We start from the raw sequence: 17,837 nt of genomic DNA, 5'->3' as shown, positions 1-17,837 counted from the left end.
CCTAGGGCCAGGGGGCCTTCTAGGTCTGCTGTGGGGGAAGGGCAGACCTGGCTCTGCCTGCTCTTGAGTTTTTCCCCAGCACTGCAGGATGCTGGGGATGGGAGGTGACATTCTCCAGGGACAGGTCCTGGAAGGGGTGGGGAAGAAGTAGGTTCCAGCCTGGCAGCACCCTGGAATCCCTCCTGTGGCTGAGGCCTTGCCCCCAGCATGGACTAATGGTGTCCCTGCCTCTTCCTCGGGGCAGCCCTGTGGCTGGGACCCTGGGAACAGCCTCCCATCTCACCCTACATGCCCAAGTGTGGGGGATGTTGTTCTGCAGCGGTATACCCTCCAGCCTGGGTCTCCAGGAGGCTTTGAGAGCCCAACTCACTCCCCTGCAGAGCAGGAAGGTACTGGGCCAAGGGTTGCCACGGTCCAGGAGAAGAAAAAGAAGTGGGACCCTACCACACTATACAATGGCAACCTCAGCTGGCCCCTGAGGCCCTTGAACACAGGACTTGGTCATCTCTACCCCAGACTGCTATTCCCTGGAGCTCAGCCAGGTGCAGCCTTGGAAGGAGAAAGGGCTGGGATTACCTGGCCTGTCCTCCTTCAGGCAGGCCCCCCTCCTCCTCTGCCCCAGCTCCTGGCTTTCCCCATGAGGTTTGTCCCAGGCATGAAGAAAGCGTTCAGGGTGCCAGTAAGTGGGACTGGGCCAAAGGCCCCTCAGTCCCCGAGGAGTACTATTTTGGTGGCCTTTCAGAAAGTCAAGGAAGCCCTTCTTGGGGTGGAAGGGGGTAGGAGTCCCATGTGTTGGGGGAGGAAATAAAGCCGAGTATGCTATGCAGAGCGTCCTGCCTCCTGTGTGCCTTTAACGCCACTTACCCTGTGGTCCCCAGTGTGGCTATCCCACCTTCCAGGGAAGACAGACTTCAGTGAGTGCTCCGGGGGTCCTGGCTGGGAAGCAGCAGGGCAGGGCTGAAGCTTGGCGTTCCCAGGTTCTGGGGAGAGGCTGCTATTTGCCAGCCTTCTGGAGGGTCACGTGCTGGGGCCACACTAGGGACATGAGGATGTACTCAGAGGACTCTGTGGCCTCTTCAGCCTTCAGTCTGCCTCGGGTTTCAGTCTTGAGTCACGAACCCTGAGACTGAACAGCGGCCCAGTCCCATGCATCAGAATGAGGGAAGGACGGCTCCTGGCTTGGGGAGTGGGTAGGGCCTCTGGCCATGCCCCTAGGATGGGGGTGGGGAGTGGGGGAGACACCCCCCGCCCCGGGAGGCTCCCAGGCAGAGACCTTGAGGCAGCCATAGACAGAGGCAGTACATGCAATGCCCCCTTTATCAAGGACAGAGGAAGCAGGCACTCCTGTCAGCCTCTGCTGCTGGGCTGGGGTTTCGTAGTGGCCACACTGGGTTGAAGGAGGTACTGTTGCTTCGTGCCCTGGGAGGCCCCTGGCTCTCAGGCCACCCATCACCAGCCTCTGTTAGGGTTTGGCTCTTGGTCTCCAATTCTGGGTTCTCTCAAAGCCACTGAGCCTGGTGGCTTAAGGGCAGGGTAGAGACAAGGTTCAGTCCTTTGAACCTTGGTGGTGTGAGGGGTACAGGCCCCTGGGGTGTTAACTAGAGCCCAGGTGGCTAGCTAACCCCCTGCGGTCTGTGGCCTGTTTACCTCCCCAGTCACTGACCATGTAGCTGTGTGGGCTCAGTTTGTTCACTCATCTAACATACTATGGCATGGCTGTTTGGTGCCAGGCAAGCTCTGTTCTGCTGGGAATAGCAGAGTGAGCAAAGCAGGCTCCTCTTCTCATGGAACTTATTCAGGGCAGGGAGGACTAGACAATAAGTTAACAAACCAGCAAACATCTGGCATTGGCAAATGATGGGAGAGGGGAGTGCCCCCTTAGGCTGCTGGTTAGGAAGGTCCCCTCTGAGGATGTGACATTTCAGCTGAGCCCTAAATGGAAGGAGGCTGCCTGTAAAAATTCAGGTACCGAGTAGCCAGTGCAAAGGCCCTGAGGCAGGGGAAAGAGAGGCAGGTCGGGTCTGTGTAACTGGCAGGGGGAGGGGGCTGCAGCCAAGTCAGGCAGAGACGGGGTGGGTTTTATTTCACAGGCAGCAGACAGCAGCTACTGGAGGTTTTGAAGGAAGATGGTGCCAAATCCGACTTAAGGTTTAAAAAGTCCTTGATGCCTTCTGGAGAATGGGCTGGAAGCAGAATAGCTGGGAAGCCACTGCGGTTGTGCAAGGGAGAGGGGCTATAGAGATGGACAGGAGTAGGTGCTTTTGGAGTGTTTAGGGGTCACGGTGGCCCCACTTATGATTGCATGCATGGGGTGAGGGCACCGGCTCTCAGGTGGGGAGCTGCACCATTCACTGACAATCCCGCACTGAGGACCGCGGGGCTAGGCAGTGCTGGGGGAAATGGAATGTCAGGTCTGAGGTGTCCATGTGACATCAAAGGGGTCAGTTGGTGGGCTGAAGGAGCCTGGGGTTCGGCGGGGAGAGCAGGGCAGGAGGTGGCTGGGGGAGCCCTGTCACATCTGAAGGGGAGCCATGGGTATAGAGGAAGAGGAAGGATCTTCAGACTGAGCTGGGGTGCTGCAGCATTTAGAGCAACATTTCTTAATCTCAGCGTTTCAGCATTTTGTACCTGGTAATTCTTTGTTGCGGGGGTGGCCCCCCAACTTGCAGGAAGTGTGGCAGCATCTTTGGCTTCTACCCACCAGATGCCAGTAGCAGCCTCCTCCCTCTATTCCAGACATTGCCAAACGTCCTTTGGCAGGGAGAGAATCACTCTTAGCAAGAACCTCTGACTTAGAGTTCGGGAGAAGAAAAGGCTGCGGAGGAGTGGCTTTCAAGGAGGGTGCAGACCCTGCGGGTGTTCCAGGGGAACGGCTGCTGTGCCAAATGCTGCCGAGAAAGAGGGCAGAATAAGCCTGGTTCTTGGTGATGTGCAGCAGGGCATGACCCACCGGGGTAGACTCTAGTGGAAGGTCTGCAGACACCCTGCTGGGGGTTAAGGAGAGAATGTGAGGGGTCAGCGACAGTGCCTGGACACAGACATGTGAGGAAGGTGGCTATGGGAGGCAGTGGAAAGGGGAGAGAGGGTGCTTTCTAAGGGGTGGGGATGGCTTTGTAGAGTGGGGGCAGTGACCATGAAAGGGGGATAGCTGAAGTGGGGGAGACCCTGGCGTGAGGTGAGAAGGGTCAGGCTCCAGGGCACAGGCTGAGGACTTGCCTTTCAATCAGCAAAGAGAGTTTGAGCTTAAATGCCAGCGGCAGGTGTGGGGGGATGAGTTTCTGCCTGGACTTCCCTTTTCCCCTAAGTACCAGGCAGAGTCACAGCATGGGTGGGGGGCGGAGGAGCGGATGGGAGGTTGGAGAGGGAGGAGGGATGCTGATTTTAACAAGTGGGAAAGTGAATGTACTAGGGAAGTTTGGAGATTTGTGGTCATGAATTTAGAGCGAGGTCAGTCGATGCAGACAGTGTTTTGCTCCGGAAAGAGCAGCTGCTTGGTCGAAAGCAGGCAGTGAGTGGATGATTTAGGTTTGACCAAGGCTGGGGTTTTGTCAAGATCTTTACGCCGAGAGGATGACCAATTTCTATTATAGAGGGCATGACTCAAGGATCTGGGAAGTGGGGAGGTTGGGGCTTACACGATGGTCTGGGATAAGAGCCCCAGGTATGAGAAAGGCTGTTGCAGGGGGGCATCTGGAGAAAGATGGGGTGTGTGGCCCAATGAGGGTCAGTCCCAGTGGGCCCTTAGGGGAAAGAAGGCACGGCTGTGAGCTGCTGGTGTACCAGCCCAGGAGATCTAGTGGCACCATCTCACCTTTCAGGCCTTGAGAAGTGGCCCCACGGCTTCTAACTAAGGTCTTACAGCCAGAGATGGGACAATGGTCTTGCCCTTCTTTGGAAAAGATGGATCGCTTCCATGGCTAGGTTGCCTTTCCCCATGGCCTCTCTTCCTCAGGGCATCCCTCCAGGGCACCCTTACTTGGGCTGTCTTAGAACCCTCATGTATATGTGGCACTGCTACCACTGTCCCTCATAGTTAATGACCTTGTGCCAGGTACCAGGGACAGAGAAGGCATGCCCACCCTGATGGGCAGGAGTGATACAAAAAACCCATCAGACACCATCTTAGAAGTGTACTGAGTGTGAAAGTGGTGCCACGTGGCATTGTGGAACCTGGAGAATGGAGGTTCTCCCTCTGCCTGAGAGCATGCTGACCAGTGAGTGGACCCTGAAGTGTGAGTAGGGGCCCACCAAGCACAGAAGGAAGGGCGAGAGGGCATCTCTATCATAGCAAACAGTCCCGGGGAGAGTCTGGAGAGTGGAGACCCAGGGCACATCCAGGGTCCAACACTGGCCTGGCGGGGTAGGAATGGAGGGCTGGGATCCAAGGTGTGCCCTGCTGCCCACTCCCCAGCTATGCGGCTGGGAACGTTCCAGCAGCTCTTGCTGCTGGCTGCTGTTGCAGGTCTGGGACTGAACTCTGCCCATCCCTATGGAACGGGATGACAGTGGAAGGTCAGGTCTAGTTTAGGAAGAGCTGAAGAAAGCCTTGCTACGGCCAGTAGGCTCCAATTCCTGCACCTGGCAGCCTCATGGGGCTGGGTGGAGCAGGCAAGGCCTGAAGGTGTATGTGTTGGGGGAAGATGGTGAGCTTTGGAGAGGAGGGGGAGCTGAGTTACCTTACTGCCCAAACGGCCCTGGAGAGCCGGCACACCCATGCTGCACTCGTCCATCCTGGGGAGGAGCTGGGAGGAGACGGTTGCAGTAGAAGGTGACAGCCTGGGGGGCGGCGGTATGGATGCCAAGGCAGCTCTGCCACCCAGAGGGCACACATCTCCCAGGTCTGCCAGCTGAAGACTCCCTGCTGTTCCTGCAGTGCCCCTTGAAGGAAGATGGGCCAGAAGACAAAGGCTGATACTGGCTGCAGAGTCTGGGGAGCTGCTCACTGACCCCCAGCCTGAGTGTGGTTGGAGATGGTGGAAAGGCCATTCCTCCCGTTGCCCACATGGGCCTCTAGCAGACCCAGACTGTGCAGGCCTTGAGAGCCTCGGGGACTGGCAGACACTTGCCTAAGTAGCTGCTCCCCAGGCTTCTGTAGCCACCCTCTGTCCTTCCTTAGGGAAGGAGCTACTGACATCTCTCCATCCCTGGTGATGTATGCCCAGGTGGTGCCCAGGCCCTGCCCAGCCTGGAGGGTGGGAAAGACACCTAGGAAACTGGTTGGTTTTGAGCTGAGGCCTGGGGTTGTGGGTGAGGAGGAGGCTGATTACCATGTCCTAACCCAGCCCTGGCAGCATCCACCCCATGGGCTGTGGGCACTTGCACCTCACCAGAAGCTGGGGAGTCTGGCAGAATGACAGGGACGGTGGGATCAAGGAGGTACCTGCTCCCAGCACTCCCCTGTGGCTGGGGTTGTTGGTCTGGGTACCTGAGACAGGGCACTTCCCACCTGAGCCTGGGGAGGGGCTAGACATTGTCCCTGGGCACTGAGAGGCCGTGTGCTCTGCTCCCATGGAGGGGGCAGGAAGGAGCGGAGGTCCAGCAGGCTGGAGGGGACCTGGGGGGAGCCCCACTATCAGAGGTGGATTGGTGCTTATTTATACAGAGAATGCCTCGCAGAGCCGTGGGCTGTGAATAAGAGGCCTGGCTTGAGGTGGGGCCTATGGCATTAGGGGCTCCAGAATGGGGTGGGGGGCAGGGAATGCCCTCAGGGCTGCTCAGGCTGGTGCTGGTGTGGCAGGGAGAGTGAGTGGGGGCCCTGGGGGAGAGCAGTTGCTCATAGCTCTTTGAAGGCGAGTAGGGGGCCTGAGTCTGAAGTTTCTTTTAACTGCAACCTCTCTTTCCACTGTCACCCCCAGAAGGGCTTCAGTGTGTATGTAGGGGAGCCAGGTAGGACCGCAACAGGGAGGGAAGGTCAACCCCTTCTCCCGGGATCACTACAGAAGCGGGAGGGACGCTCCTCCCTTCACGGCTGCCCCTGAGACCTGCTTTTTCTCGGTGCTGTGTGAACAAGGCCCTACCTTTTACTCCCCAACCTCCAGGTCTCCTTGCTTTACTCCCAGGCAGGGACCTCCCTTCGCATTAGTCAAGGGGCGGCAGCTCACCCTGTGCGGCGTAGAAACCCTTAGCTGAGTCGCAGTTGACGCTGTGATTTGAGTCCAAGACAGTTTCCCTCTTACCTCCTTTGCCCTTAATGGAAGAAACTGAGGTAGCTGCGGAGACACAAGAAGCCGAAGTCGTAAGTCCCAGGTTGCGAGCGATGGCTTTGGGGCCAAGGCGGCCGCGGACGGGCTGGGCGTGTGGACCGCAGCAGGGGGCGCTCGCAGGCTGGGACGCGCCCTCCAGGCGCGGCGCTGGCCGGACAGAGCCCGTTCGCCAAGGCAAGTGCCAGTGAAGGGGTCGGGACCCGCTCCCTGCTCCCCCACCTCTCCGCGGGGTGTCTCCACTGCCGGGCTGGGCGGGCTTGTGATGTATGAAGACCCGGCGCCCCTGCCCCACGCCGGCCCCGCTCTCTCCATGGGCTCCCGGGAGGCAGAAGGAAGAGCAGCGCGCACCTGCCCGGCCCAGCCCGGCTCCCCCATGAGGAGGGTCCTGCCCTAGCGCCAGCTCCACGTCCAGGCTCCCGGCACCCACCTGCTCCACCGCTGCGCGCGTCCTGCCCAGGGGCCGAAAACCCCGGTTGCCGGGCCCCTCTGCCCTCCCGAGGCGCGGCCGCCGGGAGGAAGGCGGGCAAGGGCGCAGTGAGTCAGGGCGCGGGGCCGGGCACAGGGAGTCCAGGGATCGCGCCTCCCGCGAAGAGCACCTTCCACCCACCCCGGTCCGCCCGCCGCCCCGCCTCCCGCCCGCTCCCGCGCCCGCCTCCAGTCTCCGCCCTCCTCCAGCCGAGCGCCCAGCTCCCCGCTCCCCTGCAGGCGCTGCTGGGGCGACAGCCTGCAAGCTGAGCGGGCACAGGGGCCTCCGCGCCTCCTCTGAGAACCGGCCCCGCCCAGCCCGCGCCCCGGGTGCAGCCGGCATCCGCGTGGCAGGAGGGCGCGACTTTCTCGGGTCCCGGGCGGGACGCGGACGGCAGCGGGACAAACTCGAAAAACTTCTCTGGGTCTGACCGCTGGGATCCCGGGCGCCGGCAGAGGAGGATGTACGAGGGCGGTGGCTGGTCCTGGGTGTTTCCGACCTCCTAAGCCCCGCTCGCCCAGGCCATGGGGCTCCAGCGCCTTCGGTGCCGCCGGAGGGGCGACGCTCTCGTCTAGCCGAGCTGGGCAGCGCTGTCGCCCACGGTGTGCACCGGGCTGCCAGCGCTCCCCCTGCCCACATCCCGCCCAGCCATGGACCACCAGGAGCCCTACTCAGTGCAGGCCACGGCGGCCATCGCGGCGGCCATCACCTTCCTCATCCTCTTCACCATCTTTGGCAACGCGCTGGTCATCCTGGCTGTGTTGACCAGCCACTCGCTGCGTGCCCCGCAGAACCTGTTTCTGGTGTCGCTGGCTGCTGCCGACATCCTGGTGGCCACGCTCATCATCCCTTTCTCGCTGGCCAACGAGCTGCTGGGCTACTGGTACTTCCGGCGCACGTGGTGTGAGGTGTACCTGGCGCTCGACGTGCTCTTCTGCACCTCATCCATCGTGCATCTGTGCGCCATCAGCCTGGACCGCTACTGGGCGGTGAGCCGCGCGCTGGAGTACAACTCCAAGCGCACCCCGCGGCGCATCAAGTGCATCATCCTCACAGTGTGGCTCATCGCTGCCATCATCTCGCTGCCGCCCCTCATCTACAAGGGCGACCAGGGCCCCCAGCCGCGCGGGCGCCCCCAGTGCAAGCTCAACCAGGAGGCCTGGTACATCCTGGCGTCCAGCATCGGATCTTTCTTTGCTCCTTGCCTCATCATGATCCTGGTCTACCTGCGCATCTACCTGATCGCCAAACGCAGTAACCGCAGAGGTCCCAGGGCCAAGCAGGGGCCTGGGCAGGGTGAGTCCAAGCAGCCCCGACCTGACCGTGGGGGGGCTTTGGCCTCAGCCAAGCTGCCAGCCCTGGCCTCTCTGGCTTCTGCCAGAGAGACCGACGTACAGTCGAAGTCTAATGGGGAGAAGGAGGAGGGGGAGACCCCTGAAGATACTGGGAACCAGGCCTTGCCACCTGCCCTTCCCAAATCAGGCCAGGGCCAGAAGGAAGGTGTCTATGGGGCATCTCCAGAGGATGAAGCTGAAGAAGAGGAAGAGGAAGAGGAGGAGGAGGAGGAAGAGTGTGAACCCCAGGCAGTGTCAGCATCTCCAGCCTCAGCTTGCAGCCCCCCTCTGCAGCAGCCACAGGGCTCCCGGGTGCTGGCCACGCTACGTGGCCAGGTGCTCCTGGGCAGGGGTGTGGGTGCTATGGGTGGGCAGTGGTGGCGTCGACGGGCACAGCTGACCCGGGAGAAGCGCTTCACCTTCGTGCTGGCCGTGGTCATCGGCGTCTTTGTGCTCTGCTGGTTCCCCTTCTTCTTCAGCTACAGCCTGGGCGCCATCTGCCCAAAGCACTGCAAAGTGCCCCATGGCCTCTTCCAGTTCTTCTTCTGGATTGGCTACTGCAACAGCTCGCTGAACCCTGTTATCTACACCATCTTCAACCAGGACTTCCGCCGTGCCTTCCGGAGGATCCTGTGCCGCCCATGGACCCAGACGGCCTGGTGAGCCCGACTGCACTGCCCTTGTGGGGTTGGTGCGGTGGCGTCGGGGCCGCCTTGCTTCTTGCCTTGCTGGGTGTGGCTGCCTCTCTGGGGCTTTCTGCTCCCTGCCCAGATCCTGCAGGCCTCATCTTAGGAGCTCCTTGGAAGGGGTGTTCGGTGGTGTGGGGGGGTGCTGTTCGCAAGGGTCCCAGTGAAGCCTTCCTTTGCTGGCTCAGCTTGATGGGGACCCATTCTCTACCCTCCTCCTGAGCACAGGCCGATGGAGGTGGTTCAAAGCCTCCAGAACATAGCCAAGATCAGAAGAGAGAGCACTTCCTTCCCAGAGCCCCATGCTCTCCAGGCCAATGTCAGGGCTTCCCGTTCTTGAGGACCCTGTGTTCCTGGTAGGTCACTTGCTTACGGTGTTTTTGTTTTTGTTTTTGATCTCCTTCTACCCACAAAGAGCACAAAGCCAGCCTTCCACTTTTCCCAGTGGGGCCTGCTGCTGAGGAGGAGGAAGAAACGAAGACTGATCACCCATGCTGGGCACTCTTGGTCCCTGGCAGATGCTGGGATGGGGGCTTTGGGGTGGCACCATCTCTGGGCCCTTCTTTCCCCCTTTTGTCTGGTTTTGGATCTATGGTTCCTTTAAAGGCCAGAACTGTGGATCGGTTTCCTCACCCAGCACCCCTCCTGCAGGTGGGTGTGGTCACGTGGATGCCTCGCTGGGGTGATCTTAGAGGCTTGGTCTCTGCCTCGACAGGAGATCCCCGATCACTGGCATTCACCCCCTGCAAAAATCGGGGCGACAATAGCTTACCGCCTACTTGCTGCAGGGAGATGAAAGGCTTTGCAGAAAGCTTTGAGCTCCGTGGGGGAACACACTGGAGAACCAAAAATGTGATTATCCGGTGATATAAAAATCCCTTTCTTCTGTGTTTACCACCACCTGTCTTCCTGTAGACTTTTGTTCTGTGCCTGGGGTGTGTGAATTCCTACCCCAAACTGGAAGCGGGGAGTGGCAGACAGAATCACTATTTCAAGTTAAAGGATCTCTTTGAGAATGTGTTCTTGTGGCTGCAAAGGTCTGGTTTATCATGCTGCATGACAGCTTCTCAACATTTCGTGTATAACACCAAAAGGGTTTTTAGTGGCTTGAGCATCCCCTGTGGGGGGCAGGTCTTTTGTCATCAAGAGGGCAAATTGTTTCTCCAAGACAGCCCAAAACATCCACACCGTGGGAACAGTCTAAGAAGAGAGCCTCTAACAGGTGGCAGAGCCCCCAGGTGGGGTGCTGGCATGAAAGCCCAGTGGACCCCTAGGGGAGCCTCCCACTGGAGTGCCCAGCCAGGTCTCCAAGCCCCAAATGTGTCCTTGTGAAACATAACTGATCCCCACAGGTGGGTGCTTGTGGACTGCCTCAGACCCAGCTACACTGCTCCCCCTACGCTGATCGGACTGTGCATTCAGGAGCCTCTCCTTTCTGGTTCTTGGTCCCACCCCCAAACCTGGCACCCAGAACATTGGAAGTGTGGAAAGGAGGTTTCGGGGCCTTCCCTTGGGGAGGGCATGGCTTCAGCATTGGACCAACAGGTATCTTAGCTTGGCGGGTACAGGGGGAATGGGGTGAGCAGTGCAGACACTGTTGGCACCAGATGGACCTGTGAGATTTGGAAGGGCACTGAGGGAGTTTTTGGGATGTAGAGAGAATGGAGGGGACCAAAAAGAGTTCCTCGTGGGGAGTGGGAGGCTTCCCAGTCCAGGCCTCAGTGGGTTGTCATTGTGAGGCTAGAGCATCGCCCTCGGGTGTGGTGGGGAGCTGGGCCAGGGGAGGGACTGACTGTGACCCTCTGCCGGCCGGTCTTGTGTGCACCCCATGGGACCCCCAAGTGTTCTTGCCTGTGATCTCTTATTGTGACATGTAGGTGTTTTTTTTTTTTTTTTTTTTTTTTTAAGTCTGAGCTATTTTATCAATAAAGGATATTTTGTAATAAGCAAGCAGTGTCCTCGTTGCTCAAGGGCTGTCTGGAACAGTTATTCCTCAGCTGCTGGCACAGTAGACTCTGGGTGTTGGCTCAATGAGCTGGGGCTCGCTTCTGGGGCCAGTAGTCCTCTCTTCCCCTAGATGTGGCTGGCTGGTCTCCCCAGGCCCCTGCCCTGCCTGCCTGCCTTCATCCACGCAGGATCCTTACTTATCATCACAAGCCAGTGGATGAGGGTGGCTGAGGAGCCTGAGACTGGCTACCTGGGAAGGGAGAGAAGGGAAGGCTTCCTGGAGGAGGTGGCCTTTGGGTTGGGTCTTGGAGGAAGAGCAGGAGTATACCAAGAGGCAAGATGGGTTTTGGGTAGGGGGAGAGGCATGTGTAAAGGATATTGTGATTGGTAGATTTGTGACTGATTTTAAAAACAGCCCTAAGCTAGCCCTGCTGGGTGGTCTGGTGCCACAGCCTTCCTGCCCTACTTAGTTGCCCCTGAGTGGGCAGTCCTGGGGACCTGAACCAGGTTGGTCTGGTCCCATGGGTAAGGGATAGCACCAGTGGCCAGCCCAGGGAGGAGAGGGAGAAGGGGGGAGCAGTGAAGCCCCAAGACCCTCAGTGTGAGGCTACCCTCTACTTCCACATTGGCCCAGAATCTTCAGTCTCACCACCTCCGTACTGTTGCGGGGCATGCTTCTGCTAAGGACAACCAGTGGGACCTCCAGTGTACCCACCATCACTGATGACATGGGGACATGGGCTTCACTTTGTAATTAACAAGAAAGACATGCCCTGCCCTACTCTCAGTTCCCTGCGCCTGCCGAGGTGCCCACTGCTGACACCCAGAGGCCTGATATGGGTAGGTGAGGATAGTTCATTGACTCCCTTTTACTCATCCAGGCTTTGTCTGATGACCTCATTTAATCCTTATGCCTGCCTGTAAGGTAAGTATAAGCCCATTTTATACTAGCGAAATGCAGGCTGAGAAAGCTGTAATCACCTGCTTGAGGTCATCCAGGCCCAGGTTCTTTCTGCTGGACCACACTGTCCCCTGGTGCTTAAGCATCTGCAAGGGGCAGGCCTGGGGCCTTTGAGTAGAGTACCCTGCCCCGTCTCTGGAAATGGTGGTAGAAAGGTACCACTGCTGGAATGGGACTGTTTGCTAGCCCATTTTGAATAAATTATCTCATTAATTCTCACAACCTTGCTGAGAGTGATCATTTAACACAAAACAAAATTCAGACTTAAGGTGACCTCTCTAGGTCCTGAAGTCACAAAACTATGAAATTCAGGTGATGAAGAATTGTGATTCCATCTCTTGGGCCAGCTCACTCAGCGGCGCTGGGTATCTGAGATCCTGAAACTGCATGTGGATAGATTCAGTAGGTGACTGTGCTGTGATTGATTGTTCATGTCTGTCACTGTCACAGAATATGTAACTGATGGCAGATATGTCCCAGGTTTTCCATTCCCCACAGCTCAGTTCAACCCTTGAATTATATGAAGGAAGGGACTGGGGCCCACAGAGAGGAGATGACTTGCCTCAGGGGGCCTCACACAGACACAGCTGGCTCGGCTGGATCTAGATCTAGACCTAGACCCAGGATGCCCATCACGCCACACTTCCACACTGAAAGGATTGCATCCAAACTCAAGGAATAGCAGGCCCACATTCAGGAAGCATCCGCTGAGAGTCAGCTGTGTGGCAGGGGCTGTGCTTGGCTTGTCTCCATTTTGCTATCTTGCTCAGTTCTCAGGCAAGGAACTGCGGAGGGCATGGAGTCTCAGGACCCTGGCCAGGCCATTTGGCTAACGGGGTGCAGCCGGAGCTGGGCCCGGGATCTGGCTCCTGATCAGGCCTTCTCTCTTACACTCTATGCCTGCAGCTGTCTCTGAGTAGGACCTGCTTTTGATTTCTCTCTGAGCCCATCTGAAGGCTACAGGCTGATGAGAATGGCTGAGAAAAGCAGAGGTGGGAGTGGGGTGGGTGCAGCCCTCTGCCTCCAGGAATAATTCAGGCAAGTTGCCTGGAGGTGAGGGTCAGGGGTGTGAGGATAGCAGGGGTGCTTTGCCTGGCAGTTCAGGTGGACGGGAGCTGTCTCGGCTGGTCACATCATCCTTCCAGACACCCCTTTCTTAGGACATCCCTGCTGGAAGGGAGGTGCTGCTGCAGAACGCAGTTAAAGAGGAGCTGGGCAGAGCAGGATGAGGAAGACCCAACAGCTGCACCTTCTCTGTGAGAACCTGGGTCCTTAGATGGCAGGGATACCCTTGAGAGGGTCTTATGAGCCAGCTCTACCTGGGAATACTTGCTGAGAACTTTGGGGCTGCTGAACACTCCTCTTTGGAGCACTGTGGCTGAAGGGACTCCTGACCCTTGCTCAGGAAGGGACCTGTGGCAGGAGGGCTCAGCTTATCTGCTGCTAATATTCAAGGGGGAGGCTTGTGGGCTCATCAGGCCCTGGTGACTGTGGTGTGATTGTGCTCTCCCTGTCCTCTGCACGGTCCCCACCCTGTGTGTGTGTTGGGGGGCTACTGGCAAGGGGTATGAGACCATGTGCAGCTCCCACCTGCAAATGGGGTTGCCTCTGGCTGGGGAGGAGGCATCTGCCTGGCTGGAGTTGAAGCTGGGCAGCCTTTGGCTTCCCTGACACTGGCAGGGCTTTCTGCTCCCAGGTCCTGGTTGCTGCGGGCGGCAGGGCAGGGGGAAGTGGGGAGATCAGGGTTCATGTCCTCACCCTGCCATCACCTGTCAGTCTGTCCATAGGCAGGAGTTGGTCCCCCTCTGGGCCTTGGCGTCCTTGTCTGCCCATGCAGGACTGCCCCTGTGGTCCCCAGGGTTCCCCCGCTTGGGGCTTCATCTCTGCCTTCCCCCCACCGCACTCCCTGTCCCAGCTCCCTGGGAGGCCCAGACCTGAAGGTTCCTGGAGTTAATCAGTTGTTCTTGGCGTCAGGCTTGTGGGCAGGATGGCGGTGGTGTTTTCCTCACCTTTGTACCTCAGTGCAAAGTTAAGCACCAGGTCTGGAGTAACAGATCAGTTTGGGGACCTCTGAGATGTGCCGTGGTGAAAGGAATCATGACAGTCCTGAGCTATTAGGGTCCAGGGCCAGATGCGCCATCATCTGAAATTGATGTGATTGCTATGGCTATTTCACAGGCAAGGAAATTGAGGCAGAGGCGATTGGCTGAGGTCATCCAGAACCAGGACATAAACGTACCCAATCTCATCTCAGTGGTGTCACCCACTAGCCTCAACCTCTGCCTCCTCATCAGGCCTGCCTCCAGCACCACAGCTCAGACTTTGGGTCCCTCCCAGTCCAGCAAAGCCCCTGCCCTGTGTGAGCTTGGGAGCCTCACCTGCAGACCCCAGCCACTCTTGGCAGCTGTCCCTGCCAGCTGGCGCTTCCATAAGAGCAGGAGCACTGGCAAGGGGTGCAAGGCTCCCACCCGCCCAGGCTCTGCTCACTGTCAGCAGGGGAGGCGGGGAGCACTGGGCTAAAATTAGATTCTGGGATTCTTCATGCTCCCGCATCCGTCCTCTCTTCCGTTCGGGCTTGGGGAGGCTGTTGTCAGAAGGCCAGCGCTAGAAAGGCCTGGATGTCAGCTTGCACCCTCCCCCGGGCTTGTCTGCTCTGATCTTCTCACACCCTGGACTGGCCCTGGCCAAAGGCTCCTGCCCTTTGTGTGACCTTGAGACCAACGATTGATCAGCAGTGATTTCAGAGATGAGGCACCCATTTACCTCCCACCCACTGCCCCCTGGGATTCTCTGTCCCCTTCTTCCTCTGCTCTCCCTTCTCCCTTCTTTCCTTCTCCTATCCTGGCCCTTCCCACTTCCGGGTCCTCAGTGACTCCCCCTCCTCTGAGCCTCCCAATCCCTCCCGCTGACTGCCTGACCCCTGCCTTGCCCAGGGAAATGGTCCTGACTCTTCATGAGCCTATGGGCTCCATGGAGCAGTGGTGCCTGCGAGGGGACCGAATAGACTGGAGACCAAAAAAGATCCTCCCTCCCTGGAAAGTCAGGGCTATTTCTGTCCCTGCAGCAGCCCATGGGGCTCCCTGCTCTCCGGCAGGACAGGCAGGGGAGGTGCTGAAGGTCCTGACCTTTGATTTCCCCGGGGAGGGGGCAGGCCCCTTCTGGAGCAGCAGGTGGGCCCCTCCAATCTCAGAGCAGCTGGGGCTCAGATGGAATTTCCTCCCCACCTGTGGGGACTGGAGCTGCTTCAGGAGGGAAGAGGGCTGGGATGTGGTGTGGGGGACCCAGGTGTCCTGGTGTCACAGCCCAGCCCAGCCCAACCACAGCCATGAAGGGAGGGTGAGAGGCTACCTGAGGCCACTGCTTGGATTCCCCAGGCACTTGTCAGGGAGGCAAGGGTTAAACGCAGCCTTCCTCCTCCCAGTGCAGAAAGGGCTGCTGGAGCAGCCACTGCAGCAGGCTCCACTGGTCCCTGTTTGTCAGGTGCAGCTTTGATGCAGCTGAAACAGCTGCAAATCTCCAAAGGCTGGCCTGGCAGCTGGATTCAGGTGGGCACCTAGCTGGCAGCTCATTGAGGGATTCCTCAGCTGTTTCCGGGGTCCAGAGGCTCAGGGCATGATCCTAGGAGGACCACCAAATTGCTGGGTGGCCCCGGGCAAATCTGCTCACTTCTCTGGGTTTCAGATGCCTTCTTGTCAAGTGAGGGGGTTGGACAGGAATGTGGTTCTAATGATGTCCTGGGTGCTGCCCCAGGAACCCCTGGGCAGGGGAGACACGAGGGAAACCAAGGCCTCCCCCCCCTTACTCTCCACCTTTCTGCTTGTTGACTTCAGAAAGCAGCTCCCCTCCCTGCTCACCAGGCTTCCTCCTCTGCCCTCCTACCTGCACCCACATGGCCTCCATCCCCCAACCCCACCAGGGCTCAAGTCACACCCCTCAGTCACATCCCCATCCTGCCCATGATACCTGTGTCCTGGGAAAATCTAGGTGGCTGAGCCCCAGAAGGGTCATCTTGAAAGACATTCCCCAGGGCAAGTGGAAGTGGGCGGAGAGGGGAGTGGCCAGCTGCCTGGGCTGGACTTGGTGTCTACAGAGCTGGGAGGGGTACTGAAGTTAGCGGGCAACAGAGGAGGAAGTGGGTGAGATCCTCTGGGAGGGGCAAGTGGGGAGGTGGGCTCTGGGAAACCAGGCTTCCATGGGGTCATGGCTCAGGATGACGCAGGAGAAGATACGGCTCTTAACAGACCCGCTTTCATCCCAGCAGGGCTGGGCCTGTGCCCAGGTGCCTCCCCCGAGAGGACAGCCCAAGAAGGCAGGGACTCGGCTGCCTCATCTGTCTCCACGCTTCTTGCCCTGTGGAAGAGCCTGGCCTGGAGCAGGTGCCCAGTAAATATTTGTTGGAGAAGTGAGTTTTCCTAGCAAAGTGGGGCGGCCTTGGCTATCTAAGGCTGGGACACTGGGCTGTGGGAGTGTGTCTCTGATTTGGGGTTTTCATTTTCTGTTTTGTTTTGTTTTCCCCATAGTTTCCTAGAGAAATTCTGTTGGAAGATTCCATTCTGGTCTTGGCTGAGCTAGAGGCGGGAGAAGTGTCCCCACAGCACCGGGGATATGCCAGGGCCTCTGAAGATGTGGTGGCAAGGACCAGACCCAGAGAAAAAGAGGCTGAGACAGGGTTGGACAGAGAGGGGATGAGCAGAGAGAGGGCATGGTTGGGGCCATTCCTGGAGCAGCATGCGAAGAGCACTGGCTTTGGAGTCAAAACTGGTTCTACTGCTTACCAGATATATATATGGTCTCAGACTGCTAAACCTCTCTGAGCCTTGACTTAACGCACATTTAAAATGGGCCGGGTGTGGTGGCTCATGGCTGTAATCTCAGCACTTTGGGAGGGCGAGGCAGAAGGATCACTTGAGCCTAGGAGTTGGAAACCAGCCTGGGAAACATAGTGAAATCCTGTCTCTACAAAAATTTTTAAAAAATTAGCCAGGTGTGGTGGCATGTGCCTGGGGTCCCAGCCATTTGAGAGGCTGAGGTGGGAGGATCGCTTGAGTCCAGAAGTTCAAGGCCTCGGTGAACTGCACTCCAGCCTGGCAATGGAGCAAGACTGTGCATCAAAAAGAAAAAAAAGGAGGGAGAAAATAATGAAAATAAATAAATAAATAAAATGAGCTAACATCAACCACTTTCAGACTGGGCAGCGTGTTGAGAGGTAGAGATGACATGTAAGGTGCTCCTATAGAGTGTGAGGGTGAGGGTACAAAGCGGGCACCTGCAAATGGCAGAGCCATTACATTTAATCCTCTGGACCCTCAGGTTCTCTTCAAGGTGCTTGGGCAGAACTCTCTGTCACAGGTGTCCTCTGACTCCTTCTCGGAGGCCTGATGGAAGGAGGGTGGACCCTGCCCTGTGTCCTGCCTGCTGTCACCCCTTGCTTCCACGGGCTCCAGGCCTCTCCCATGGAGAGCTTCAGCAGGGCCTCTCCAGTGTGGAGCTAGTAAAGGAAGATTCTCAGGCAGCTGTCTCAAATGTGCCACATGTGAGCCTATGCCCTTCCTGCTGTGCCCATTCCAGATATCAGTAACAGGCCCCAGAGCTCTCTCCATAATTAGAGAAAAAGTTGTGGGGAGTCCCAGGTGGCAAACAATTGTTGGTGTGAAAGATGAAATCATTTGCCCCTCAAATCTGCGGAGAACCTCGGTCTTGTCCTTGGTGGGTGTAGGGGAAAGGGCTGCTCACCATGATGTGAAGGGCGTCATCCAGGGCGGTGCAGAGGGCCATCTCCGGAGACCTCTAGGATTCCTGTACTACTGCTGCATTAGAGGCATCCAGGGGTCAAATGTCAGCACCCTGGATGACCCTGATGTTTGGAGAAGACTGCATCTGGAAACACAGCCAGTGAGCAGAAGGAAGTGCAGTTTGATGAGGATGGGAGCTTCTTGAGCCAGCACACCTTGACTTACACTGGAGATGGGCAGGCAGGGTGGTGAAGGGATGCAGGGGATCGGGAGGTCCTATTCTCTCAAGAGTGTGGAAAGCAAGGAAAGGATGGTTCAAGCACTGCCTGGCCCACACAGTTGAGTGGCCTCTGGTGCCGCCTGCGAGTCTGATTTTCCGGTTGCAGTGTGGGCATAATTTGTCCCCATACTCCAGGAGTGGAACTTGAGCCCCAATTCCCTCCACCAGCACAGTGCTCTACAGCAAGGCCAACCCTGAAGTTTCCATCCTGACAACATGGGGAGCCCC

At 57.9% G+C, this 17,837-nt stretch overlaps 1 protein-coding gene and 1 long non-coding RNA gene across 6 annotated transcripts; one reads left to right on the top strand and one right to left on the bottom strand.

Moving 5' to 3' along the window:
* Positions 1-629: 629 nt before the first annotated feature.
* Positions 630-6,789, bottom strand: LOC141585259 (uncharacterized). 2 transcript variants are annotated; one of them, XR_012518657.1, is made up of 4 exons: positions 6,631-6,789; positions 6,102-6,209; positions 4,677-4,878; positions 630-2,888 (listed from the first exon to the last, which is right to left on the bottom strand). It is a non-coding gene; the product is annotated as an uncharacterized LOC141585259 (long non-coding RNA). The 2 variants fall into 2 exon arrangements; XR_012518655.1 differs by having other exon boundaries at positions 630-4,878.
* Positions 6,790-6,855: 66 nt separating this feature from the next.
* ADRA2B (adrenoceptor alpha 2B) lies at positions 6,856-16,769 on the top strand. 4 transcript variants are annotated; one of them, XM_039479449.2, is made up of 4 exons: positions 6,856-7,965; positions 8,152-8,662; positions 15,856-15,999; positions 16,118-16,769. In XM_039479449.2, the coding sequence occupies exons 1-4, from the start codon at positions 7,320-7,322 to the stop codon at positions 16,167-16,169; spliced, it is 1,353 nt and encodes a 450-aa protein (XP_039335383.1). In that variant the 5' UTR covers positions 6,856-7,319; the 3' UTR covers positions 16,170-16,769. The 4 variants fall into 4 exon arrangements, with proteins under 4 accessions (XP_039335383.1, XP_039335359.1, XP_010350317.1 ...); XM_039479425.2 differs by having other exon boundaries at positions 6,858-8,662; XM_010352015.3 differs by lacking the exons at positions 15,856-15,999; positions 16,118-16,769 and adding exons at positions 8,918-9,045; positions 10,042-10,613 and having other exon boundaries at positions 6,859-8,662.
* The last annotated feature ends 1,068 nt before the right edge of the window (positions 16,770-17,837 follow it).

Source organism: Saimiri boliviensis, chromosome 1 (genome assembly GCF_048565385.1).
Source record: "Saimiri boliviensis isolate mSaiBol1 chromosome 1, mSaiBol1.pri, whole genome shotgun sequence".
Taxonomy (NCBI): domain Eukaryota; kingdom Metazoa; phylum Chordata; class Mammalia; order Primates; family Cebidae; genus Saimiri; species Saimiri boliviensis.
Note: the sequence above shows the minus strand (reverse complement) of the source record. Positions and strands in the feature narration are given on the sequence as shown.

Excerpts from the sequence above, each read along its gene's own strand:
- ADRA2B (XM_039479425.2), top strand. The coding sequence starts at position 7,320 with ATGGACCACCAGGAGCCCTACTCAGTGCAGGCCACGGCGGCCATCGCG. Across the intron at positions 8,663-15,855 it reads CCATGGACCCAGACGGCCTG|CAGGGCTGGGCCTGTGCCCA; the intron begins GTGAGCCCGACT and ends CTTTCATCCCAG. Across the intron at positions 16,000-16,117 it reads AGTAAATATTTGTTGGAGAA|TTTCCTAGAGAAATTCTGTT; the intron begins GTGAGTTTTCCT and ends TTTTCCCCATAG.